The sequence below is a fragment of the Monodon monoceros genome, unplaced genomic scaffold, assembly GCF_005190385.1.
Source record: "Monodon monoceros isolate NGI ecotype Baffin Bay Population unplaced genomic scaffold, NGI_Narwhal_1 Super_Scaffold_13, whole genome shotgun sequence".
In the NCBI taxonomy this organism is placed as follows: Eukaryota; Metazoa; Chordata; class Mammalia; order Artiodactyla; family Monodontidae; genus Monodon; species Monodon monoceros.
The window spans coordinates 21,249,679-21,277,431 of record NW_021703769.1 but is presented as its reverse complement, the minus strand read 5'-3'; the positions used below and the strand labels follow the sequence as shown (position 1 = coordinate 21,277,431).

At 47.5% G+C, this 27,753-nt stretch overlaps 1 protein-coding gene across 7 annotated transcripts in view; it reads right to left on the bottom strand.

Annotated features, from left to right (window-relative positions):
* TTI1 (TELO2 interacting protein 1) overlaps positions 1 to 27,753 on the bottom strand; it is an 86,031-nt gene that overhangs the window by 36,706 nt on the left and 21,572 nt on the right. For 4 of the 7 annotated variants that reach the window (XM_029221160.1, XM_029221164.1, XM_029221162.1 and 1 more), the window contains 5 exons: positions 25,376 to 25,524; positions 22,291 to 22,431; positions 19,757 to 19,961; positions 19,379 to 19,466; positions 6,502 to 7,474 (listed from right to left, as the gene is read on the bottom strand). In XM_029221160.1, coding sequence (XP_029076993.1) covers positions 7,291 to 7,474; positions 19,379 to 19,466; positions 19,757 to 19,961; positions 22,291 to 22,431; positions 25,376 to 25,524 — 767 coding nt within the window. In that variant the 3' untranslated portion in view covers positions 6,502 to 7,290. Of the gene's footprint in view, positions 1 to 6,501; positions 7,475 to 19,378; positions 19,467 to 19,756; positions 19,962 to 22,290; positions 22,432 to 25,375; positions 25,525 to 27,753 lie in introns of those variants that run through there. The other 3 variants (XM_029221167.1, XM_029221166.1, XM_029221165.1) reach the window with 1 other exon arrangement.

Genomic DNA, 27,753 nt, shown 5'->3' with positions numbered 1-27,753 from the left:
TGAACTCTTTGTTCCTCATCTTTGCATGTGGACAAGGAAATTCCTAAAAGTGGGACTGCCGAGTCAAAGAGTACGTGCATTTAAAATTCTGATAGCCATTGTTGGTTTATTCATTTTATTATATGGATGGACCATAGTTCATTTAACCAGTCCATCCCTCCCTCCCTCCCCAACCCATACTCCTGCTTTCTTTTTAATTCCATGTTTACTTTTAGGAAATAGTTAACATTTCATGACTTTTGATGTACCATTTGTTCAGTATTGTTCACTAGAATTTCTCTTTTGGGGGGGAGCAAGGGGGTGTTTCAGTCTCTTCTGGATGGATGTTTAAGTCCTATGATTAGGTTACTTCCTATCTTTTGCTTCCAGTCTCTTGAGATATTCATGTAAAGCATTAGGCATAATGCCTGATACATACTGGGCATTTAGTATTTGTGAGTTTCTATAAATCAGGAACAACCTCACAGTGACTTGCCTGTGCATGTACTCCTTTGTGCACGTGTGAGTATTAAATTCTTAGAGGCAGAATTGCTGGTCAAAAGGTGTGTACATTTAAATTTAGGAGATATGGCCAAACTGACCTCCAGGGAGCTTGTACCAACTTACATACCTGTTTCCCCCAGTACTTGCCAACACTTTATTATCCAATCACAGTTTAGGAGATGGTGCAATTTTGGAGACCAACAGTTTCAAATCCTAGCAGACAGGGAAACTGAGACCCTGGGGAGGAGGAGGGACTGCCCAAGGTCACCTGTGAACTGTGGCACAGTTAGATTCCCATTTCTGGCCTCTCCGTCCTCTTCTAGGGGATGGAGCAGTGTCCAGAGTGGAATGTGTGAGAGCACCAGGTGGGGTCCATGAGGTAAGAAAGGATGTGAAAATGGGGTGGAGGGGAGGTGGGGTGCACCAAGGTCTGGGTCCATTGCACACCTCTGCCTTGGGGAATGTAACATGTTTTATTTCTTGTTATTTTATTATTTTTTGGCTGTGCCGTGAGGCATGCGGGATCTTAGTTCCCTGACCCCGGATGGAACCCGTGCCCCCTGCGGTGGAAGCGTGGAGTCTTAACCACTGGACCGCCAGGGAAGTCCCATGTTTTATTTCTTGAAGAAACTTCTGACTCTTCTCCGTTACTTCTCCTTATCTCCACCCCCACCCTACCCCCCAGCATCTTTTCCCTTGGAAACAGCCTCAGAGATTCTGAAAGGAGTTTTCCTTACTTCAGAGCCTGCCTGTGTGGGAGGAAGCTGAGGACGTGAGGGTACTGACTGAGAGAGCAGGTTGAGACCCAGGAGCCGTTGTGCGAAAAGAATGGAAAATTATATAAGGAGGGAAAACGGAAGCAGGTGGTGGAGGCAGCCATTCATCAGTGCTTTTTAACCCTTTCCTGCTGCAAAAGCGGGCAGCCCCAGATGCTGGGAGATGGCTGCAGTGAGAGACGTTTTCATAAATGGCTTGTGCCTAAGGCTTTGAAGGGTGGTGGGCACCACTCCCTCCTCGCCCTTTGCAGGCGGGCTTTGTACTCTGGGTAGAAGTGTCAGAAAAGGTAGAACAGCTCCTAATCTAGGAGGTGATTCCTCTGGGAAATCAGGCTGCTTTTCAAGTGTAATTTGAAAAGTCGCTGCCTCCAACCTTCGTTGGGGGTGGGGGAGGCAGGGGGGCAGAGGGAAGAATGCCATTTATAAAGCAATCAGTGCTTCGACAGAGGCAGCCATCACTCAGAATTATTTTCTGAAATTTGGCCTCTCTTCCTTACTCTGGAGGAAAGGCAACATGGGCACTTTGCTTCCAGTCAAGCCCGACACAGAGGCTGGGGTAAGTCACACAAAGGGAGAGGAACCCTGCCTGCCCTGTTCATCAGAGCTGGAGCTGCGGAAAATCATTACTGGGCTTCTCAACTCTTCCGAATGAGCTGGAGGAAGCCTCATGAGAGGTTCCATTCATCTCACTTCTTACTTTTAAACTTTAAAGCACATATTTATGTGCCTCAAGTTGCCCATGAACTATGGCGTGTCAAACAGTTTGGGGTTGACGGAAGAGGTACATTTTCTCGTCCTGGGACTTTCAGAAACACAGGCTCTCTCCCTTCCAATTTCTCCTGTATGCTGCCACGAGATGCATATTCTGCAAACGCTTTCAGTGCATTACTCACCCGTTCAAGAACCGTCCAAGACCTCCCCTCTTGATCTCTTAAGTCTGGGAACCCCAGGTTGACAGTCAAGGCCCTTCGTACATGTGGCCTCCGTGACCACAACGTTCTCACACCCACCATCCCTAGACTACTAAGCCACCCTTGTCACTCGCCACAAACATGGGGTGGTGAATGCCTGTCATTCTGGCCCCTCTGCACCCTGCAACACTTCTCCTGGTAACCGAATGCAGGGCTTCCTTTTGGGGGAAAGCACCGCACCCCAGTTCCCTCTCCATATGGTTTGGGTGAGCTGACCTGACACCTGCCTCCAGGCCTGCTCATGAGAATGTAGATCTGGGCTTGGCAAACTAAGGTCCCAGGGCCAAAAAAAAAAGGCCCCCAACCTCTTTTTTTTTTTTTCTTTTGCGGTACGCGGGCCTCTCACTGTTGTGGCCTCTCCCGTTGCGGGCAGTGACCATGGCTTACAGGCCCAGCCGCTCTGAGGCATGTGGGATCTTCCTGGACCGGGGCACGAACCCGTGTCCCCTGCATCAGCAGGCAGACTCTCAACCACTGCGCCACCAGGGAAGCCCTCCCCAGCCTCCTCTGAAAGACTCCTGAGCTAATAATTTTTATATCTGTAAAAGGCTGTAAAAAAAAAATCAAAGAAGATGCCATAGAGAACCTATGTCCACAAAACCTAAAATATTTACCATCTGGCCCTTTACAGAGAAAGTTTGCTGACACCAGCTTAAATGCACAATGCTTGGTTTGGTTTGGGGCGGGGCGACGGAGGGGCTGAGCTCAGGAGAGCAAGTCCCAGGACTTGAGCTGGAGCCGTCAGAGGGACGTGCACACTCTCCTAACTTTGTTCAGCAGAAAGAACATAAGTCTGGAACTACTGGTGGCCATCTCTGACACTTTACAGAAAGAGGCTGCTGGAGAAGAAAGGCAACACTGGGGGAAGCAGAATCAAAAGACAGACTGGCTGTGGGACCTGGAGCCAGCTGGGCTGGTTGGTCGTGCGAGCCGACATTTCTTTCAACTCAGGCCAGTTTGAGTTGGGTCTCCTGTCAGCTGCAAGGGAAGGAGTTATGATGAGTACAGACACTGGCAGGTACGGCCGATGCATTTGGGCATGTTATTACCTTGTCTGGAATGCCCTTTATCCTCTCTGCCTGCCAAAGAGTCTGCTTGTCTTGCCAGTATCTTTTTTTTTTTAGTTTATTTATTTTATTTTATTTTTGGCTGCGTTGAGTCCTCATTGCTGCGCACAGGCTTTTCTCTGGTTGCAGTGAGCGCGGGCTACTCTCGTTGCCGTGCACGGGCTTCTCATTGCGGTGGGTTCTCTTGTTGTGGAGCACAGACTCTAGGCGCATGGGTTTCAGTAGTTGTGGCATGTGCGCTCAGTAGTTGTGGCTCACAGGTTCTACAGCGCAGGCTCAGTAGCTGTGGCACATGGGCTTAGTTGCTCCGGGGCATGTGGGATCTTCCCGGACCAGGGCTCAAACCCGTGTCCCCTGCATTGGCAGGCGCCACCAGGGAAGCCCTCTTGCCAGAATTTTATCCACCCCCCCGCGCCCCCCCCCCCCCCCCCCCCCCGCTGTGGTCCTCTGTAGTTCCGGGGTAGCTCGTTCTGAGACATAACCATCTATTTCCTCAGCTATAATTGTCTTGGAAGAGTAGGTATTGCATCCCTAACAAAGCCACGAGCAATGGGGTGGGGACAGTGGGAAAGAAAGCATGTTGTCGAGCCCTGGGCACTAGCTAAACACCATAAACACTACAGCACTTATTCCCCCTGAAGCAGCCGTCAAAAGAGGGGGAGGCAGCAGCTCCATTTTAGAGATGGGAAAATGAAGTGAAGTGACTCACCGAGGTCACGCAGTTACTAAGAGGCAGAGTCAGAAATCAACCCCAGCTCTGATGAACTCTACATCCATGTTCTCTCCACAGTATGGTGCCCCCTGAGGGCCACATCCAGCTCTTCTCAGGATCTCTTGGATCCAGCTCTACACCTCCCTGAATCCTCCAGGAGCCTCCACTGCCTGCAGATCAGACCTCAAACATCTCAACCTGAAATGCAAAGTCTTTCAGTATATGCCGATTAATCCCTTCCCCACCCGTCTCCAGCCACACTGATACTCAGAGTACTCAGGGTGCACCCGGAATGAGAGAAGAAACCCTCACTGCACCAGCAAGTTTTAACAGGGGAAACGATCACTTTGCAAAGCCTTCGTTAACAAAGTCTAGATTGAGTCAGCTGGACAGCTTCAAAATTAAAGTTGCCTGAATATAATAATAACCGGAGAGGCACTCTAATTAGTTTTTGGTTTTTGTTTTTTAATCAAGTGCAACAATCTGCCTGCAGTAATCTGAGAGCGACTCGGGATGTCTTAACTCTTTGAGGAAGAGGTGGGTTTTTGGAACATCACAGCAAGTCCTCCCATGCAGATGATCTCCTGGAGGGCTTCCCCAGAGCGAGAGTTTTGTTACAGCACAGGGTGGGTGTGCATGTTCCCCCCCTACTTCTCAGCACACCATCACGGCCTGCCACACCTAGGCACCTGGGGAAGGACGGCAGGCTGCTTTAATCTCCCTGGGAACTAGGTCATGTTCGACAAGTCACGCCACCTCTCTGACCTGTTTTTTCATTTGTCAGGACCTAGAGATTGAATTAGTCTATCACTTTGTGTCCCCAGTGGAATTTGGAACAATGCTCTGTGAATCCTTCTACAATCCCCTCAATTAGAGGGCATTTCCTCCCTTTCCCAAAGGAAATCATCCCAGAATTTTAAAACTGGAAGAGAGTTAAGTGATTCTCTCTCAGGACTTCTTAACTTGGAGTTCCTCTGGGGTCAGAGGTGAAGTCTCTGAAATTGTACCCAGAATTTTGGGAGGTCAGCTAAGCAGACCCAGCGGGAGGTGGAGATGGTGCGTGACTGTAGGCTTGGAGGATGCAGCGCCCTCCTGGGCGTGACAGGGGAGGAGAAATGTTTCGAGGGACTGGGTCCTCAGATCTCATCTGAATCCTGGAAGAGCGCAGAATCCTCAAAGCTTAAGAACTCTCTCTGTGGCCCATTCCCTCCACTTTACAGGTGGGAGAACTGAAGGCCAAAGGTGGGTGGTGATGACTCACTGACAGAGCCAGACCAAAGCCAGCTGGACATCTCATTGCCCTTGCAGGGAAGGTCCTAAAAGGAAAGGAGTGGGGCCTCTCTGGAACTGGCTGGGGACCCTTGCTCCAATAAGTCCCCATGCCAACCATCTTGTTTTGTTTTGCTTTTTTAGAGCTTGGGGATTATCTATGTCACTGGAGGAATTATGTACATAGTGCCTCACCATGCATCTGGGAAGGAAACATTCATCATTCTCGGATGTGCATCTTTCAGCATGGGTGAGTGTGTGCATGTAGCTGAGTACCTGAATTTACATAATCTGTGGGTTTTAAATCTCCCAGCTAGAAAAATCAAGTGTTTATCCTGCCTTTTCTACACAAACTCCCTCAAGGTTACCACGTGGTTGATGAAGGGACCAAGGCTCTAGCTACAAGCAAGCCGGCATGGCGGGGCTGGAACAGCGCTGCTCTGTAATCCCTAATGAACGAGAGGGTCCAGGTGAGGCTCACCAATGGCTGCCAACTTCACAGGAAGAGATCAGACATCATGTACCTCCTGATGGAAGTAAATAATACCACCCATGGCGGAGTGCAGCCAAAAAGCAAAAACAAAAAAATCAAACCCGATCAAGCCTCTTGTTCTGCTTCCTCATTTATAGGAAACACAGGTGACAGGAGCAGCCCGTGAAATGACCCCCCACGGGGATGCAATCAGTAAAGCCAGACTGTGGGAAATGCTGCAGAATAAATGACCTTGTTTCCTCAACAAAAAACTTCCCAGGAAAAGAAAAGAGAGGTGGAGGGAGAATCTATAAATTAAAAGAGATTTATTAAGGGACATACCGATAATGGCAATGTACACACCTTATTTGCATCCTGATTCAAACACACAGGACCATTGTTAAATGTTTTATGTGTGATAATGCTATGCTGGTTGTACATTTGTTTTAAAAAAAAGAAGTCTGGATATGACATCTGGAGTCTGCTTAAAAATAATCCAGGGGCCGGGTGTGGTGTGGAGGTAACTGGGAAGACGCAGGATGAAGCAGGGCTGGCCACGTGCTGGTGACTGGGTGCAGCTGGGTTATGGGCACATGGGGCTTCAGAGTACCGTTATCCCTGATGGAAAGTTAAAAAATACTTAAAAGGTATCCAAAACAACTGGCATGACTATTTGCCTTTGGAGAGGGAAACTAGATGTCTGGGGAACGAGGATGGGGAGACTGAGTTTTCATTATTTTGTACTGCTTGGATTTTATACCATGACTTTGTATTATCCATTCATGAACATAAACTCAGGTTTTTTCTTTTTTTTTTTTTTGGCCTTCCCTTGCGGCATGCGGCATCTTAGTTCCCTGACCGGGGATCAGACCCAGGCTCTCAGCAGTGACAGTGCACAGTCTTAACCACTGGACCACCAGGGAATTCCCCATAAACTCATTTTTAAAAAATCACCCAATTTAAATAACAAACTTCAAAGTGAGTTCTTGATCGTACTTTTCATCTAAGAAGTGCCTTTATTTCATTTTCTTCCAAAGAACAGGTTAGGTTCTTATCTCCTTCCTTGAAGAGGGGGAGGTGTGTGAGTCCATGCTGCAGGCCGGTGATCTGAAAACTCTCCAATGTGTGATACTTCCACGTGGTCCTCAGGCGGCCGAGGTCATACATGATGGGTAGTACAGGCCTCCGCCCCATGTATCCTCAAGCTCTTGGGTGTGGGTGGGTGCGTGGGGCGGCTTGAGAGGCAGCTAGGGCCGCAGAGATGGTAAGCTAAGGAGTTACGCCCTTAGAGCTGCCAGACAATGTCATTTGAAAATACCAGGTATGAAAGAGAAGTAACAGTCAGCTGCTTTCCTTCAATCCAATTTCTAAGCAGTGTGATTGATCAATTTATAAATCGATTGGCTGTCTAATCCACCTTGGCAGTCTTCTCTGAGGCCGACGCCACCGCCCTCGGCCAGGGTGGGGTGGGCCCCACATCCTCGGCAAGCTCCGCTGGGGACCTCCTCGGGCGCCTGCCTGACTCGGGGGCGGGGCGGGGTCACTGCAGCTCCTGGAGCAGGCGGAGAACGTTGGCTGTGTACGGGTTCGGCTGCCCAGTGGCCCCCCGTAGCTGCACCGGGTGCAGGCTGGGGTGGGGAGGTGTGAACTCCTGTGGGCAGTAAAGCTCGTTCAGGAGGAGCCAGGTGGAGTCGGGGTCTGCCTTCATCAGGTGGAGGAAAAGGCTGTGGAGAGGTGGAGAAGGGAGTGAGGGCACGAGGGAGGGCTGCTGGTCCTCCACCCCAGGGGCTGCTTAGCGGGCTCTTGGAGAAAACAATGATAATCGCAGCACTCTGCACAGCAGAACAAAGCCCACTTTCGTGCCTAATACAGGGCCATTAGGACGGTCCCAAAGCCTAACAGAAAGAGAGGTAAAGAGCTTCATATCCGTTGACATAGAGAAAAGGAAAGTAGTCTGAGCAGAACAATATTGACATCAAACAAGCTCTTGGCAAAGAAACCGGTTAAATGCTGGGCTATGAAACAGTTCTCAGAAGGAATGAAATGGATAGGGCCCACCCCTTATTACAGAGTCCACTTCGCTCACAGGACCAGCCCCAGTGTAGGGACTCCCTCTCCTGCCTGGGGAGCCTGGGCAAACCCTCAACTCCTGAGTCTCAGGTCCTTATCTCTGACCCTCCAGCACGCTGCTGAACTCAGTAGTTGGCCCATTTCTGGCCCCTGAGAGCCATGGATTCTCGGTGGTCTGGATCCCATAGAGGGATCAGATGCAGTTATTCTCCCATGGCAGGATCGGCTGAGCCTGGCTCTGGGACCTTTAGCAGAGGCAGAGCACTGGTGCCCTATACACGACATGAACACAGCTGAAGGGCCGGGGCCACGCAGCACCAGACACCCACCACGGGTGAGGTTCTTTATCTTGGTCTGAACCGTGGGGTCACAACCCTTTGCCTCGTATCTGCTCACATCCCATTTCTGAACGATGCCCAGGCCACTGTGCCGGGTAATCCAAGTGTAGACTTCCTATGCCTGGCTGACTCAGCGATTCGGAGTCTGGCTTTTCAATCTCAGGAAGGATGAGGCCCTCCCCTAGCTGGGCGGCTCTCTCTCAGCCACCCTGCCCATCTCAGCTCACGTATCACCCGTGCAGAGAGGGTGGCCTTCCTGACCATGTCGCCTAGGTGGTTGCCCCTTATTTTTCTCTCTCAGGACACCCTCCCCAGCATTTATCAATTGCCTGTTTATTGACCATCTCCCATCTCCCTTCCTCACAGCGCAAGCCCCTGAGGGCAGGGACCATGTCTGTTTGGTACACTGCTGTATCTCAGGCACTTAGCACAGCACATGGTTAGCATTCAACCAATACTTGATCGAACAGGTTTCATGTTTAATAAGGGACTTATTATGCTGCACACTAATGATTTCAGATGGCATCCCTCTTTGAAATAAGTTATATTCTGTAAAATGATCTAAAGGAGAGGTCAACTGCTCACTACCAAGGAAGAACCAAGGATGTTACTAACAGGAGTCACGTTACCGCAGGTGTCACTAGCTGTATGGCTTGCCTCCGTCTCAGTTTCCTCATTTCTAAAACTGGGGATGTACTTCACCCAGGGTTCTGCTGGGGTTTAAACGAGAAAACACAGATCCAGCCCTACACAGGGCCTCCCACATGCGATCCCTGTCTACCAACTAACAGCGGATAGAATCTATTTGATGGATCACATTTTATTTTTGATGACCATTCCTAGGAGCCTCTCCTGTACTGCTGGGCATCAGACAGGAATGTAAATGCTTGCTAAACAGAGCTAAATTCTGGTTTTTAATTTCGTTAATCTGAAAAGCCTATGCCGTCAGGGGATTTGGGTTTTACTTCGGTGAAACCACTTTTTTTTTTTTTTTTTTTTTTCCCCGGTATGCGGGCCTCTCACTGTTGTGGCCTCTCCCGTTGCGGAGCACAGGCTCCGGACACGCAGGCTCAGCGGCCATGGCTCACGGGCCCAGCCGCTCCGCGGCATGTGGGATCTTCCCAGACCGGGACACGAACCTGTGTCCCCTGCATCGGCAGGCGGACTCTCAACCACTGTGCCACCAGGGAAGCCCCGGTGAAGCCACTTTTGCTTTCTTCCTTGGGTTTAACAGACATATGCTAAGGAGGCAAGGGAGACAGGTGGAGGGGGCACTTTGACACACTTTCTGGGCTGTTTTGTGCCCGAACAATTTAAGTTTTCTTTACTTAGGATAATCTTGAGTTTATAACCTCAGCGGTGGTTGCTGGAGAAGTGATTAGAATATTCTAATTCATCGTTTCCACTTCACCACAGAAAGGAGATGGGGCCTGCGTGGGAGACAATTTTTGTTTAAAAACAAAAATATCTTTGATAATTAGAGTGGCAAGGGAAATTATGAAAAAAATGCACCAAAAATGGGAAGCAGATTTCTATTTACACGTGACACAGTTGACAGTTTTCCCTGGTGCCAAAGACTGTTAGAATGCAAATGGTTTCATTTGATTTTTTTTTTTCCCTTCAAGGACTGGAACAAGCTAGAGCATGGGCGCGCTCTCAGCTTCAAGGAGTATTTTGATCTGGGCGACACCCAGCAAAGTGGTGCCGTGGCCCAGTTCAGTCACAGCTCTGCTCTGACTTACACGGCATGGAAACGTCGCAGTGTTCATTTTTGGTCTCCTTTTTAACTTACTAAATGCGGGTGTTGTACTCGTTGGCAGGAAAGGAAAAGGAAGGAAGCCACTCTCTTTGCCCTTCGAGATCCCTAAATAAAATGCCCACAGGGAGGCAAAGGAAAAATCGTGTGCAACGTTCATCTTCTTTTAGTAAGCTAGAGCCATACTCTTGGAAGAATTATTTTGGGTCTCACTTCTGAGCTCTTAAAGAGGTAGAATCCCCAGAATGGCAGGTGGCAACGCAAGTTTCTTCTCCACCTCTGCGGCCGGGAGCAAATTATTTTGCCTTTGTGAACCTGTTTCCTCCTTCTCCAAAGGAAAATAATCACACCTACCCGACCCTCCTCACAGGTTTGTTCTGAGGCTCTAAGGAGATGAGGTGCAGGAAAACACTCTGAAGTGTATAATGAAAACACTTCCTTCCAGAGAGTGTGTGTGTGTCTAAGGAATAATTATCACTACCAACCCTGGCAGCACTGCCATACCATGGAAAATTCTCAGATGCTCTGAAAAGGGCAGAACATTTGCCTTTTGTTTCAGTCATAATTTCCTTCATACTGACTTGACAGGGGTCCCAATTCTCAGCCACTGGGGTTGTAATTTTGTCCATTACTTTCAGGAAGAAACGAATGTAATATTCTTTGCCCTCTGCATGCCTGAGGTCGGGAGCAAATGCCGTGCCATGCAACCAGGTGGCTGGCAGGCATAGCTGTGCTCTTGCTTGGCAAAAGGCATGCAACCCGCTGAACTCTAAACACTGACAAATTCTGAACCTGGACCCCTGTTCACTTTGAGGCCCTGGGAGCTGAGCCTGAGACCCAGGAGGTCTTGTCTGAGTACTCAGTGGCCCAGTTTTTCCCCAAACTCCAGTATTGCTTTGTCCTGGGACCAGTTCCTGCCCTTTCTGAGCTGGGGAGAGGGGCTCCCAGACAATGAAGGGAAGAAGGCTGAAGACCTCGAGAGCATCCTTTTGCATAATCAAAAGACAAAAGACAAAGAGGAGACCTCTGCTTTGAAGTGACAGGAGTAACTGCCTGGAAAATGTTGCTAACACATCTTGAGACATGGCCGAGATGGCTGTTGAACATGCCAAGTGGCCGACTCCATCTTTTTTCAAACCCAAAGAGAAACACTTTTAAAAAATATATGTACGCCATTTAACTCCTGAACAAAAATTTCTTCCTCTTTCCCCCAGGCCCGGATCAGTGGCTCCAGGGAGCCCAGTTACCAAGAGATTATCTGGCCCGCAGAGTTTCGGGAGGCACTGGGCTGTGCCTCCTGCCTCCCAGTGTCCTGAGGCCACTGATTAGCTCTCAGTAACCGGTAGGGCCCTGTAGCTTAAATGATAACTTGACTTCAAAAAATTTAGAACTCGCTGTTAGGCAGTTTCTAAGCAACCTCTGTTTCCATGGCAAAGAAGCCTGGTGTTTATACTGATTTTTCACTTAAAATGCGGTTTTATTGAATTTCACTTCATGCAGGCAGCCATTTCCCTGCACTTCAGCCCTATCTACAATTGACGGGTATCAGTAAGTACCTAATAAACTCCAGACACCAAACCAATAGAAGGGACTCATTCCTTTATGATCAATATCAGGTGCTCCGGGTGACAAAGCTGGGGGTGATGTCGCCTGGGGAGTTGGGAAATGTGCTGCTAGAATCTGGCTGGCCGGGTCTGGTTCCCTCTCTGCGTGGTTCACCAAATGTTTACTAGCACCTGGTCCAGCTCAGGCACTGCGTCAGGTGCGTGGGACACAAAGACGGATGGACAAAGGCTCTGGCCTCAGGGCTCCCTGTCTGGTGGGGAGGACAGACTGACCACAGAAGCCCATGATACAATGTGAAGAGGGCCAGGCTCAAGTCACAGGTGGGCCGGAGCCGGGGAAGGATTCCTGAGGTGGGGACATGGCAAGTCACTTCTCTGTACATCAATCAGATCAGTTCTAACCCCCTTCCAGCTCCAACACTCCCAGCAGTTCTCAAGCATAGGGGCTGGATCATGGGCCCTTTCACCCCAAATGCAGCAAAAAGACACCCCTCTGTTGAAGATGCAAATATTACAGAGTACGTCCTCACCATCTTGGGTTAGACAACACCTGCTCAAGGGGAGCTCTAGAAAACCGCTAGCCAATCGAGGCCCAGCAAAGCTAAATAAACTTAACTGAAATTCAGAGCTCCCAGCTCTCCTGGGTGACAGGCTATTCTTTCTCTGTCAATTACTTGCTTGAGGGATCTGCTGCTCCTTGTCTTTTTCTGGGTTTATAAAATGCTCTCATGAGCTGTCTGCGTAAATGCCGGTGGTAAAGGACTTGCGGCTTTGTGATGTTTATTTATTTATTTCGGGGCATCTAAAGAAGTTATTCAGGGTGTCTCCTTAGGGACACGATACAGGCTATCTCTACGTGGGCACGACTAAACGCAATCGGAGGGTAAACTCACTTGGTGGAAAGCAGGCACACCTGCAAAGTTATTTTGGCTTCCCCGTTATTCTCTTTCTGGCAGAACAGCCTTCGCACTCTTTTTTTCTGTGGCCATCTCTTCTCCCGTGACTCCGTACATGATGATGCTACAGATGAGGTTGTGTGTTTCCTTTTAAATAAACGGATGCTCAGGGTGTCGACGTGTCCGAGCCAGCAAGCAATGGGGCAATGCTTCCATACTCAATAATTTACTCTAATGGGTCTCGGTTCATCGGTTAACCAGTATTTCAAGCCTGTCCTTTCTTGCTATTCAATTTAGCTATCTTCCCCTGCACGCGGGTCGTTTTTTGTTTCTAAATGTTGGAGATGGAGGATTATGACTTGAAGCAACAATTTACTCTCCAAATAAATACTACCAATTACCTCTGCAGCTATACATACTCATTCGACTTAACTCTATTTACCTGTTCACAGTCATTCATCTATCGATCGCCAACCCACACACTCACACAGAGGCCGATATTAAAAATATTTAAATGCAACGGGGACAGGATTTAAAACCATAAACACCAGTGGAAGCTTACAATGATAATCGAGTCCCTAAAGTACCACAAGACAAAGTACCATAGATGCTGTGGAATGACTCCATTGCTTCGTGCATATTTAAAAAGATATGGCACTGAGAGGCCCAATCTGTTACTGACAATTCAAAAATAAGCTAGAACCAAGAAGGGTTTAAATCCCACTGGGGCAGAATCTAAAAGCAGCCCTTTCCATCTGGCCAGCTCTCCCCGCTCCAGGCCCCACCTTCGGCCTAGATCCCATGATGACAACGCTGCTGGGCGCAGGTTTCAAAGTGGCCCCGGCCATCTGCACTCTCAGGCCGCATGCAGCGTTTCCTGGTCCTCCCTGGAAGATTCACACCCTTGCAGATAAAGACATCTTCGTGGCAACCTACCTGCTTTGCGCCCCCCTGCCCGCCACCCCCGAACTGTTTTCCTGTAACCCACGCTCTGGCACTAAGCCAGCAGCCTCCACTGATGGAGCCATCAGAAACAGCTCTAGGAAATGTACTTCTGTATTTACTGCAAGGACATTAGGAATAATCAGTCACAATGGTACCTAGCGTTCTTCTAACATGGCCCATGGGGAAATTTTCTCAGGGTTCAGCACCAAGGGAATTCCGGAGCTGTGCTTCCTTCTAAAAGCTTTCTTTTCTTATTTCAGTAATGACTGGAATTTGTGCAGCAGATGCGTTTCCCTCTTTGCCTTGTCTGTTAGGAGGCCCAGAGCCATGCTGCAGGCTCATCTCTAGCGGAGGTGAAGAGTTCAAAGCCTGCATTTTATATATTAACCTCAACCCTGGCTTCACCTTGTTCTCCCTCTTATTATTTTTCCCTTAAAAAATGTCTTCACTTCTTATTTACCTTGCTGCATACACTTAAGTTTATAAGATGCTTTAGGTCTTTTTTGGAATAAGGAGGAAGTTTAAATACTGATAACAAGTATTATTGATTGACTTTTTAACTCTGGGCTGACATTTTGTGCTAACGACTAATATACATGACTTTACTGAATCTTTGTGATAATTTTATTAGGTGGAAGAAATAGATATGCTTATTCTAGTCTTGTAGATGAGGAAATTGAGACTTCGAGAAGGAAATTAATTTGCCCAAGGGTATACCACTACTGAACAGCGATGTGAGGCCAACTCTACCTTGATCTTCACCTTAGAACTCTCAACACAGTACGTGGCTAATAAGAGACTCTAAAGCATCTTTTAAATAAATACACATATAATAAGACAATTGAGGCCATGTCCTTGGCTACTTTACTTGGTACTGAGATCATCAACATTCACTCCTGCCTCCCCTGCAAAGGGATGAAATGACCACCCTGTGGTCGGCCAAGGCTTCTGATATTTGAAATCTACTTTGTGCACGTGGTCTACCTACCAGGCTCGATCTCCCGCCAAGAGCATCGTGGTTCCTGACCCAGTATGGCATATACAAGTGCATGTACGCCCCACACTCGGCTTTCCAACTGGGTGGTGAAATGGATGACCCTGGCAGATTATCAATCACGTGACAACACCAAGGAAGCAGGGGAAGGGCTGGCTGCATTTGATTTTAGTAGTACAGAGGTCCCTGCCTTCAGATCTGAAACTCAGCAACCCACTTTGTTTGTAATCTGCATGGCAGATGTCTCTTATCTTTGACACCAGGAAATCATGCCTATATATGCACAGTGAACAGCTTCAGATCTGAGTGTATTTTTAGAACAATGAGCCTTGAAGAGAAAAGCAGCAATGCCTGTCAAAAGATGGATAATGGGAAAGCTAACTACTTGGGTCTGGATTTGTCAACTATTAATCGAATGTCAAAAGGGAAAACATTAGGAGTGCCCTCATTTCCATAGGAAACGGCTTTGCAGCCCAAGCTCAAACAAACTGCCCACACCATTTAAGGGGATGAGCTACTAATTTCAAGCTCAGCTGAACTACTGGATCACCTCTGTGGCTCCTGATCCATTCAAATATAATAGGCCCATGTGTGAGAGGAGTTGGGGCTCTGACGGGGATGAAATGAAAGAGCCTCTGCCAGTCTGAGTTCCTCCAGGGTTTGAAGGCAGCGGCTGCATTTTTGATGGGCTGGGATCCTACTGCTAGAAAGAAAGCCGGGAAGTCAGTCAGTAAATGAACCTTCAAACTCTTGGTCCTGGCTTCTCATGCAAAAGGCGGTAGGGGGAGGTAGAACAATTAACATGAAAAAGATCCTTCTGAGATGAAAACCCCAGCTTAGATTTCAGTCAAGATGAAGCAGGCTTCCAACAAGAAATTCCATGCCCACGTGTGTATGTGTACATGTAACATATACACAACACATTATATATTTGGCAAATTTATATATCTCCCATAAGGGTGTGTATACACACATAAATAAAACTCCAGAACGTAAGCACCACGAGGGCAGAGGCCTCCTCTCTCCTGCTCCCTTCTATTTTCAGTGCCTACAACAGTGCCGGGCACACAGCAGCTCCTCAGCCAATCAGCAGAATGAATGAACGCCAAGCGTGCTCTCTTACATATTAATGCTGTTCATCCGCATGAAGGTTCTGGAGGAAGGTGTTATCACCAAACCCAGTTTACAGAGGAAGGAAATGAGGTGCAAGGAAATGAAGTCATTTGCTCAAGGTCACAGAGCCAGTAAGATGTGAACCTACGTTTGTCCACCTCCAAGACTGGTGCCCTTTGCCCGTACATACAATGGCTAAGCGAGGAAGATGGGAGGGCCCTCTCCCTTCCCCACCACACACATCAGGAACCACAGCACCCAGCACCTGTACAACCAGGAGGTGCAACAGGCTGGTCACTACTTGCTGGCACCCTGCGTCCCCACCTGGGTTCTGGGGTTGACAGGTGGAGGTAGGACTGGGAGGTGGAAACCACGTGGCCTAAGAGCATTGTTGGGCATGGACTTCAACTCTTAAAAAATAGATATTTCCTAGTTTTGTTCCGTTTAGCCCCAGGGTGGAAGACTGACTGATTTATGCACAAGAGAGGGAGCCTCAGAGGCTGCTCAGAGAGAGGCCCAAGGAGTGTGGTTTTAATGGAGTTGAGTTGAACCAGGCTGAGAGCATGTACTGGTTGGAAGGAAAAAAACAGAAATTTGGGGAATGTGCTCTCATCTCAAATTCCTTTCATATGCAGGAAGGAAGAGCTCCGTGGCCAGGAAGGCACAGAACTGTGGAGGCCCACTGCATGCTGGGAGGTATCTCAGAGGCTTCTAGGGCCACTGGAGAATTTATATCAGTTAAGTCTGCCAAGGTTGAGATGCGGGCGTGGCTGATATAACCTGTTATTTTGTAATCCAGTGCTTATTCTCAGGGACTTGGCCTTATTTACAGCTCATGATATGCTGACCCCTCTTCCCATACCCCAAATATGGTTTTCTCATTTGTTATCCACTGAAGTCATTTAACTAGGTGGACTCTGGGGGAGTCGGTATTTTTTCTTGCATGGCCAGTTCACAGTGACACCTGGTGGTAACAAATGGCAAGGTTACACCCTGCTCTTACCCCCGCCCCCCAACCACCCCCCACCCAACCAAGTTGCAAGATTTATGTCCCTCCTTACAAGGCACATTTGCTAGATAAAAGCATTAAACTGGAATGGCTTCTCCGTTCTTAGCATTTACAGCCTCGGTTGTATCAACCACCCCCTGATCAATTTCCATTTCTAGAGTTTACAGCCTGGATGTAAAAGCCTGCCACAAAGGCTCTATTTAATACGACAAATTAAAAAAGCAAACACAGGCTTGGTCATTCTTTGGAGCCAGGAGAAGCAAACAGGAGGAAGGAAAAATCCAACTGTAATGCACACAAAGAGGAACTTTCACGGAGCTGCCGAGTTCGCCTCCATTCCAACGTGAGGGAGGCTGCTCTGCAGAGGTCCCCACCGCCGCCTGCCAGACCTACAGACACAGCTGCTCATCCACCTCTCTGAGAATGCAGGAGGCCTCAGAGCAGCCACCTGCCCTCACAGGTTTCCTCACCAGCCCCGCCTGATCCAAAGCCAGCCGGTCAGCTGCCCAGTGTCGGAAAGTCACTACTTCTGAGGGAGCTGGGGCGTCTCTGGGTGGCTCTGGCTTTCACTAGTTCTTTTGAATATGGAGCTGAAGCTTGAGTTTTTGTAACCCTCTGGCTACAGATCTCCCCCTTGGGCCCTGGCAAAGAACACACAGCCTTCTCTTCTCCCCTGAGTGGGTGGAGGTGTCACTGACAGCTGTGTGGGGAACACTGAAGGGCACGTGTGGAAGCGGGGGGCTGGGGTGGAGGCTCCTGCAGGGGATCAGGTAAGAGATGAGGGTGACCTGGCCTGCCCTGGCAGCTTGGAGGTGAAGAGAAGCAGTTTGAAGAGAGATTTCGCAAGTTAGGTAGACAGGCTTCACGTCTGGAATGGATGTGGGGTGTGATGGAAAGAGAAGAATTCAGGACAAACAACCGGATGGATGTGCGGCCACTTGCTGAGCTGGGAACTCTGTCTCACTCAGGGGACCTCGTTCATTAGTTCCCGGCGGTCTGACTGTTTTCATACTAATTGGCCCACCCATCTCCCTCTCTTCGCTCTGTAATGAGACTCACAAAGAGACCAGATTTCCTATTGTCCCAGACGGCTTCTCCCATTTAGAGAGCTTATTGATTTCTGAATCAAGATGCCAAGTCAGCTCCTGATCAAGGACAGCACAGATATTCTTTCCCCTGACTCCAAAATAAGTTTGCAGATGCTATGTACGTAAAGCAGTCAACCTTGCACTTCCTCCCTGCCCCGCCCGTCAGAGGGAGGTCATCTGACTCAACCTCAAGTGGAACAAAGAGGTGCTGCAGTCAGGCCTCTGGCTGCAATCTCCTCCCCGCAAGGCACCTGGAATTCCAACTCAAGAGTCAGTAAGGTCCAATTCGGGTTTAACTGCTTTCAGTAGCAAATAAGGAAAATTAGAAATGAAAAGATAATGAATTGTGAATATTAGCTTGTTTGATGGGTCTAAACTTGGAAGGATGGGTATGGGGCGGGTGTTGGAAGAGTAGAATGGGACAGGGAATGAGAAAACCAGATCTTTGGGACTCTTGGCTGTAACAGGCACCCAGAAGAATTTGCTTCAAGATGGATTCATCATGTTTGTGAGTAGTACTTTAAGTCACAGCAAAATTAGCTTCAGGAACACTGCCTGGAGGAGGAGTATTTTCATCCTAAGTTGGTTCTTTAAGGAATAAGAATGTCCGGGGACAAGAAGCTCTTTGGGATGCACCCCTGTGCTTGAGAAACCATGATGGATTCTGGGCCTAGGGGATGTGACAGGAAAGGGACAGAAAGAAAAAACGGAACTGGGGAAATCAAGAGCAGAAAACTGCAAAGGATAATAAGTCAATTCAAAGAGATATTTCCATCGCTCCAAGAGAGTGCAAGCCTTATAAGGGAGCAAGTTGGCTTTCCTCATTTCACAGACAGAGCAGCATTTCAGCCCTTCAGGGAGTAAGATGACGCCTACCCCACCAAGGAAGATCAGGGACACATTTCCAGAAGCTGATGAAGTGGGAAGGACTGTTTCTTTGCCCGGGGAGGTGGAGCTGCAGTGCCCAGAGCGGCAGGCAGTGCCAGGCCAGACAGACCGGCTTTCACCCCAGCTGCAGATGTCCAGGGATGGCAGTTCCAGGGCACAGGCTGATCCTGGCTAGAAGGAGAGCTGGGGAAAGGGGGTCAGGGTACATTTTGGGTCTCAAGTCTGGGGAATGCTCCTGTGCTCAGAGTTTTAGCTTTTGATAAATAGCCTTTAGGACTCTAGGAACCAGACATGGCTTCTCCTGTTAGAGGTGGTACAGCTACTCTCTAATAAGCAAAACTCTTAGAAATTAGAATCACATAATTTCAGAGTTGAAAAGGCCCTTTAAATCATTAGTCCAGTGGTTTTGAACGTTTCTTGGTTCACAGACTCCTATTATAATCGGATGAATGATGTGGAATCTGTCTAGAAACAGATACGTACATGTCTGCTTGCACACACACAATTCTGCATACAATTCGTGAGGGTTCACGGCACCTGACACCCATTAAGACGCTCTGTGGAGCCAAGGTTTGCTAGATCAATAACCCAATGCTTTCACCTTGCGGATGAGGAAGCTGAGAGAGAGGTGCCAGGGCCACCTGGTCACCAGAAGAGCAGGGCCTAGAAGCCGATCACCCTCTGGCCAGGAGGGTGCTTTGTCCCCTACGAGACACCACCTTTCTGCTTTTCGCCCCTTTGGAATTGTTGCTGATGCTGCAGCAGCTGAAAAGGTTACTTTCAAAGGGAAATGTGTCCAGTAAAAATACCACCTCTAGATGTTGGCACAGTTAAAGAAATCATCTTAACCTGGCAAGAAGAGAGAGACGAGAAAAGAACAGAGATGCCTCAACTCTGCTCCCCATTAGCAAATCATCTATAATTTAGGACAAACGTAAAGAGATGCGGGTGATCAAGCAGACGTACCTCCTGGCAGCCTCTTGTAATTTCACGGGCTGTTTGGCACTGAGGTAAATCAAGCAGGCATCAGCTACTTTATTCAGGTCACCCTCACCTGCAGAGAGGAAAAACAAAACAAGCGTTGGCCCTCAGGCTTCAGTGGGGATGAGCAGGCACCAACTGCTGTCTGATGAAACTGGAACAGCTAGGCAAGATGCTGTGGGCTCTGTACTCCATCCCTAAGTCAAAAAACACAGCAAGGTAAATGGATAAATGAGGCCAAAGTGAGATGGAAGGATGTGCACAGGACAGGAGATGACAGGAGCATGGCTGAGTGAGGAGGGCAAGGATGCGGGTGAGACAGTGTACAGTGTGTGTGCCCAGGTGAGACTGGCTGGTACCTACCTAGGTCCAGTCTCTCACAGAGGGGGCCCAGGCCCTGCAAGACGGCCAGCTGCAACTTGAAGGCCAGCGTGTGGAAGTAAACTGGTCCAGCCCTGGCACTGATGGGAGCCTGGCTGACTAAAGAGCCAGCCAGCTTTGGCAGGACATCTTTGCAGAACCGGTTCCTTAGAAAATCGCCACACTTGCCTCCCAGGGTACGCAAAACCTGTGGAAACAGATCCCAACCCAGTGACTGAACGTTGCCAAGGCAGCGAGAGCACTAAAAGAATGTTTGCTAATTCAATTTCATCTAGGTCTCTGCTTGAAAAAGAAAAATAGAATTATTGCTGTTAATTCCTTGCCCACGGTTTGTGATTCTGACAGTTATGAATTTGGAGGTCTCTGCTCCCGAGGCATGGCTGCTTCTATCCATAAATACAGATTACATGGAGAATAATTCAAAGGAATCTTGGGTTGGATGAATAGTATGGTTAACACCTGGATATCCCTTCCTTTTTTGTTAAAAAAAAAAAGAGCTTAAAGCAGTTCACATAGGTCATCTCTTGAATCTTCCTAACATCCCTTGAGGAAAGACTTGTGCTTTTAACTCTAGCTAGCTGAACAAACATAAACAGGCCCAGTAGCTGAGGCCCAGCTCAGCTGCTGCCACGTACAGGCATCGAAAAGGGCAGTGGCTGGCTGAGGTCCTTGGCTGGGTCAGGGCAGGGTCCCCAGTGGGCCGAGCCGAGTCAGAGTTCCTTCTGTTCCATGGCACAATCTCTTATGTACATCACCCTCATTCCATCTTTCATGACAGGCAGTCTCTTTGCATGTCTTGTTTTAAACCTTCTCAAGCAGAACATATTGAAACGTTTTGCCCCACTGCACAAGACTGAGTATACAGGATAATAAGAATTTCTTTAAAAATTGGTAAGCAAGGGACTTCACTGGTGGCGTGGTGGTTAAGAATCCGCCTGCCAATGCAGGGGACACGGCTTCAATCCCTGGTCCGGGAAGATCCCACATGCCACAGAGTGACTAAGCCCGTGTGCCACAACTACCGAGCTGGTGCTCTAGAGCCTGTGAGCCACAACTACTGAGTCCGTGTGCTACAACTACTGAAGCCCACATGCCTAGAGCCTGTGCTGCTCAACAATAGAAGCCACCGCAGTGAGTAGCTCCCGCTCGCTGCAACTAGAGAAAGCCCGCGCACAGCAATGAAGACCCAACACAGCCAAAAATAAATAAGTTAAATAAATAAATAAACCAAAAAAATTGGTAAGCAAGGCATATCCAGGACAGAGAACATTTACCGACTGTGTAGAGAACAAGGCACTTATTTCAGGGCCCTCAGCAAGACTGCACAAGGCCTTACGGACCTCAAGGGTCACTAATGGGTCTGGGAGTGGAAAAGCAGCCTCAGTTACAGTGCACGTATCTTTATATTTTTTCATTTTTCTATACTTGCTGTCATTTCAGATAAACTATTAATTTTCATAAAGGAAAACGGCACATCTGAGTGACTTAGCAAGACCTCCCTCCTTCTCCTCTCCCCAACCTCCCTCCTTCCCTCTCCCCCCACCACCCACATGTGCGTGTGCATGTCATTCTGTGTATTTTGCTTTGGAAAAAAATATTAACGATTTTTTTATATGTTTAAATGTAAGCTTACATTTTGGTCCAGTATATGCTGAAGAATCTTACAGAAACAAAATACTTTAGCCAAGTATATTAGCTGCATTCCTGGCTTCATTCTATATCCTACGCATCTTTTTTCTTTGCCTTACCTTGCTCACCCACTTCTAATTGATGTTAGCTTGCTATGGTAAATGTATCTCTGTAACTTGCCTTAAGTGCTTTTCAGAACAAGGAAGGATATAAATAAATAAACCAAAATATGTGTGCTAATATAAGCCAAACTAAGTCAGGGAGAATAATACCTTACATACACAGAGGGCTTTTAACTTTTCAAAGCATTTCACCAAATAGTCCCACTTTATCCTTGACAACAACAACTATGAGAAAGGTGGGATAGGTGGTCATGGGCTTTGTCCAGAGTCACTCAGCTGGACAGAGGATGCCCATTGCTAGAACCTAGTCAGTCTTCATCTTGACTCTTGTGCCGTGCACAGAACATGGACATGAACTCAGATTCAGGTACTATCACTTCCTAGCTGTGTGATCTTGAGAAAGTTCCTTAACTTTCTGGGCTTGTTTCCTCCTCTGTCAAAAATGGGGATACCAGTATCTTCCTTATAAGGTTGTTGTACGGAGATGAGCTCATGTGTGAAGTGCCAAGCATGTTGCCCGGCACAGAGGAGGTGCTCAATGAATACCGGTGGCCCTTTTCATCTACTAGTTCTCTCTGCTTCAAATTCAAAAGGAAACTGACTTTATTTTCTTCTTTGTGCTTTTCTTATTTGCCTATACTTTCTTCAAGGTATAGTAGGTCACAACTGGATAAAAAGGGAACTACCCTCAAAAGACACCACTGAGCTCTGTGCTCACTTCCCTCCATCCCCATGACTGATGGCGGTGGGGCAACAGTGCAGTACCTTGAAGGCTCTGAGCACTGCCAGGGGGTCATCATTTGTGAGTCGGTGCACGAGCGAGGGCCACGCCCGATGAGCCAAGGGAAGGAGCTGGTTCTTGTGGGACTGCAGAACAACCACACACAGATCCAGCACATCTAAAACCTGCAAGAAAAGAGGACAGTATTTCGGCAGAGAGTAAAGGCTTGAAACCAAATACCTGGGATCAAGTCACCATTTTAAAAGAGTAAAACTTAGAAACTCATGAGTCAAGGAAATATTTACGAGTCCTGACTACATGCCAAGCACTGGCTAGGTACTGGGTGGGGGGCACACAGGGACAAAATACTTACATTTCCTTTCCTTGGCTTATGGTCAACTGGGGAAAGACTTCAGATTAACACCGAAATAACGGGATGAATGATTACTAATTGTGACAAGTACAAGGAAGGAAAGTCAAGGGGGAAATGCAAGACACTAAAGGGAGGGATCTATACCATACAAACTGTTGGGAGGGCTTCTCTGAGGAAGTAACTTCTATAAGGAGGCATACTGGAAACAGTAACGAGGAAGACCCAGAGGAGGGAGAGCTTGCAGTGCTTAGAAGACTAAAGCAGGGCAGCGTGAAGCGTGACAGAGGAGGGGTAGGATGGGACTGGACCTCGACGGCGTCACATTAAGACTTTTTAATTCTGTACTAAATGTGGTGGGGAGCCGTGGAAATGTTCAGGCACGTGCTATGATACAATTCATGTTTTTAAAAAGTCACTCTGGCTGCTGAGTGGAGAAGGGACTTGAAGTGGGAGTGAGAAGAAGTGAGGAGGCCCTTGAGGGAGCCACGGCGCACGTCCACATGGGAGGCGGGGAGTTTCGCGGCTACGTGGTCGTGGCCGAGGCAGAGAAGTGAAGGGTTTGAGATCTGTTTTGGAGATGATATGGCTTAAATTGCTGAAGGACTCACTCTTGGGGAGATGAAGAGAGGTATCAAAAAGAGCTGCTTGGGTTCAGGCTTAGCAACTGAATAGATGCAGGTGCAGCTTAATGAGATAGGAACAAAGGAGAAGGAGGAAACCGGGAGGGTGGGTGAGATCAAGTTCTGTTCCTTCTAAATGGAGAGGTCAGGTAGGCAGCTGGGACACAGGTCAATCTCAGAAGAAAGGTCTGGGGTAGACTAGATGTAAATTGGGGTTTTTATCTTCCCTGAGAATATGTTTCCTGATCTCTCATGTCTCAAAGCTCACTGAAGACAGACGACCTGCTCAGTGTCACAGGCAGTGGTCGCCACGATAACCAAGTGCAGGCTTCCCTCCTGCACATATGGGCCAGCCTTCCCAGAGCAGGGGAAGGTACATGTCTGAGTCAGGAAGACAGAGTAAGGTCTGCAGTAAACCCTTGCTGGATGACTCCTGTGTGCTGGTCACACGGAGACTGGAACAGAAACAAAGGACAAAGCAGGCCCTGCCCTTGCGGGCTGAATAGTCAGGCAGGGAACTAAGAGAAAGCTCAGGAGAGCGGAGCAGCACACTGGAAACGGCTTTGGTGTCACTGACTGGCTCTGGATTTGAGTTCTGTCACTAACCGGGTAAGTTACATCATACTTCAGTGAATCATTCCCCTTCTGCCTGGGATGTTCTTCCCCCTCCCTTTGCCCCTGCAGGGCTGGCTCCTTCTCAGCCTTTAAGTCTCAACTTAAACATTATCACCCGACAACTGGTCTAAATCAGAACGTAGCTCCCTCTTATTCAACAGGGTTTGGTAGAGTAGGTTCCCAAAATGTGTTTACTACACGGGTGAATTTTCTATCATAGAACCTTCTTATTACCTTCATAGCATTTCCTCCACGTACATGTATTTGTGTATTATCCCTTTCCCCTCGAGAGACGGGAAGTTCCATGAAGACAGGGATCATGTCTGCTTCGTTTCCTTCTATATACCCTCTGCCTGACCTATAGCAGTCCTCAATAAGCATTTAGTGAGTAAGCGAGTAAGTGAATGAGTGTATATGCCATGTCTGATGCTAACTGTTTTATATTTATAGTCAATGACCCAGTGAGGTAGGTACCATCATTTTCATTTTACAGATAAAGAAGTTGATGCTCAAAAAGGTGAACTGACTTACTCCAGGTGGCACGGCTAGTGAAGGGCCGAGCCAGGGCTGGAACCCGGGTATGCAGATCTGACTCCAGTGCTGATGCTCTCAATAGCTACAGTGTATATACGCTGCTACAAAGCCTCCAGAAGGGGGAAGACACTTCACTGATGTGTCAACCAGACACCACCAAAAAAAGGCTCCTGAAGAGTGCCTCCTGAGTGGAAAACCCGACAATGCTAAGAAGTATCTCTGGGAAGACTAAACAAATTCCGCAAAACCCAGATGCTGAGTGAGGTAATCTGTGGGTCAGGGTTTCCCAGCCCCCACCCATGACCAGGGCAAAGTGCTCTCATCACTATCAGTAATGCATGGAGGCAGCTGTTTCTCACTCCTGTTTGGGGCTAGGGAGGAATGGGTCAGGCTGTGCTTTCCTTTGGGTGTAAGATCTGCCCCCAGGTGATTCTGAAAGCTGTGTCCCCCATGCCCACCCCGCCCCACTGTCCTGTTATCGGAGTCACTACTGTATAGTTTTAAGTCTTTGCTGATGGGGAGGCTGCTTGGGAAACTGCTAGCAAACAAGGATGTAAGATTAAGAAAAGTGTTGGTGCCAGGCCTAGGATGAAAATGGAAACAGAAACAGAGACAAGGGCTAGCGTCAGGCTTGGACGAATGACCACTTCAAAATATTTAAACCTGTGTCCCACATTAAGTCAGCTCAGAAAGTGATATCCTTTCCAAATCATATGACTTTTTCCCCCTTGGACATGCAATAATGCTCCAAAACTTTGTGGTTTTTCATTCTACCAAGGGGACTCAGGTCCCTTTTGGCCTCTGGGCTGATACAGAAAGACGTAAGACTGGCATCCCACAGATAAATTCCTCCTGATGCCTCCTCTTGGCCACTGCACATGCACTGGGAGATAAGGGGGGCTCCTTGCTCAACCATGTACTCATTGCCAATAGACCAAACCTCAGTCCCGCAGCTCTGTGAATGCAGGGAAAGGGCCGCACACTGACCTTCAAGCGGATTTTCAGATTTTTGTCTGACATCAAGTGGATGCAGCGCTCCATCACATCCGTGGCTATTTGGATCTGCACTGGCAGTGGTGGCTGCACACTGGGATCAGTGTCATTCTCATCCACTTCGGGAGGGTCTGACTGCTCCTCTGGAAAAAGAGCATAACTGGGGGCAGTGTTTTACGAGAGATGCCCCACCCCAACTTGATCTCCCAACTTCAGATCAGGAGTAAGACTTACAAGGGAAAATGTCTAGGAACTGATCCCAAGGAAACCATGTAAAATTTGGGTCAAGCTACGAGTCAAGATATTCACCAAAGCATTACCTGTAACAGCTAAAAACTGGGGGAAAACCTTCCATGTCCACTCAAGGGGGTACGGTTATATAAACCATGGTATATCCATACAATGAATGGCACATTATGAGGGCCTGAAATTTTGCATTTACCAAGGGCTTTAATGACAAGGGAAAATGCTTATGAAATAACATTGTGTTAAAAAGAGAAAAGCAGGATACGAAATTGCATACACAATGTGAGCACTATTACATAAAGTTTTATACAAAGATAGGAGGAAGTTCAAAATATTAACAGAGACGGGTCATGAGTTAATGGATGATTTTTATTTTTTCCCTATATCCGCAGTCTTTTCTAAGTTGCCATTAATAAATATTTAAAATAAAAACATAAGAGGGCAAGATTCTAATTTGGAGCCCCGAGGCTGGCAGTTCCCTGGCTGGCCTCTGGCCCTTTACTCTCTTTCCTTTCCTTTTGGTTCATCTTTTGACTAAAGGGGGTACATGTCTGTCTTCTCTACCAGCCTGTAAGATCTTCTGAGGGCCAAGATGAAGCCTTACACATCTTGGTATGAGGGACAACACCAGGGCAGCCTGGTGCAATATACAGGGATGGGGTTTGGTCAGAGGACTAAAGTCTTGCCTCCACATCCTATTAGCAACTCCTCTCATCCCATGTCACCTCATTTGAAAAAAAGGGATAAAGCATGTATACCTCATCTGCTTGCTGAGAGAGTTAAATGAGATGCATGTCACCAGCTATTATCATTTTTCTCATTGCCTGGAGTGTTGCATTGCATGAGATAGGTGTAAGTTTGTAAATTAAAACAAAAAGACTTGAGAGTTGCATGAAACCCTGGCCAAAATTCCTCCCCTGAAGGTTATCCTCTATCTGCTTATAGCCTCCAGTCTCCCCACACCCTCAATACCAGCTGTGCTCATTTACACTGAGCTAAGCATTGCTCCCCTAACTTTCTGCCATTTCAGTTTCCTCTGCTGGAAAAACAGAACCTTACAGTAGAGTCCACACCTGTCTCTAACAGATGCTGAAAAGATAAATGAAAATGCATTTGTAGAATGCTTGGATTTCTTGGAGGAAGGGACGTCAGATATATAAGGTGTTCTTACTGTGGTTAAAACAAAAAACCCATGTCAAACCAACATCAATCCAAACATTCCATATAATGCCAAGTGTGTGGTGTGTACTTGATGAACGATAATTATAAGAATGATAAGGCTGTGCTTTTCTTTCTAGAGGAGGATTTGTTGTTTGAAATTCACCTACTGCAAAATGTTATCTGAGGAATGTGGATTTTGCTACCGGAAGAAAGATTTGATTCATTCAGTCTGCTCCTAGCCAACAACAACTAGAACCAGAAGATCCTAATCATGAAAGAATTGATTCAGTGACAATGCTAGAATTTCAAACAAGAATGGCAAATCTGGATTATGAGGGATCAAGATGCCTCTTCTTCACGGTTTCTAGGCTTGAGCAAAGGGTGCAGTTTATGAGAAGAATTGGGTTGGCTCAAGAGACAAAACTGAGAAGAAAAAGGCTGATAGATTTCTGATTAGAAAATTCTGTTCTTGGGGAGAAAAACAACTCAACTCTGCATAAGTCATTATTTGGGCCCTGTGATGCTTCCCTGCTATTTAGAAGGAATTTGTTGCAGTTAGTTGCATTGAACTACTATTTCCTGTTATCCTGGAGGGATTTCCTGTTATCCTGGAGGTATTGGCTTCAGTTCATCAGAGTCTCAGAGTAGAGTGCCAAAAAAAAAAAAAAAAAAGAAATCTGCTCTATTCCAACCTAACAAACTAATTTGGGACTCAGTTTGATTTAGGATAGTTCTGAGACCACCAAGCTCATTATGACTTGGCATTTTATATTTGCAGAGGAGATTCTAATAATTTATTAATCCCTCCGTGACCTGAAGCTCCAGATTGAGCTTGTGAATAAAACAATAGGCCAGAGCTTCAACTAGCCTGAACTCCCTTCTCCTTTATCATATAAATTGGTAAGAAAAACACTGGAATCTACTCCTACCAATAAATAAAATAAATGGACAAAGCATGTGAAAAG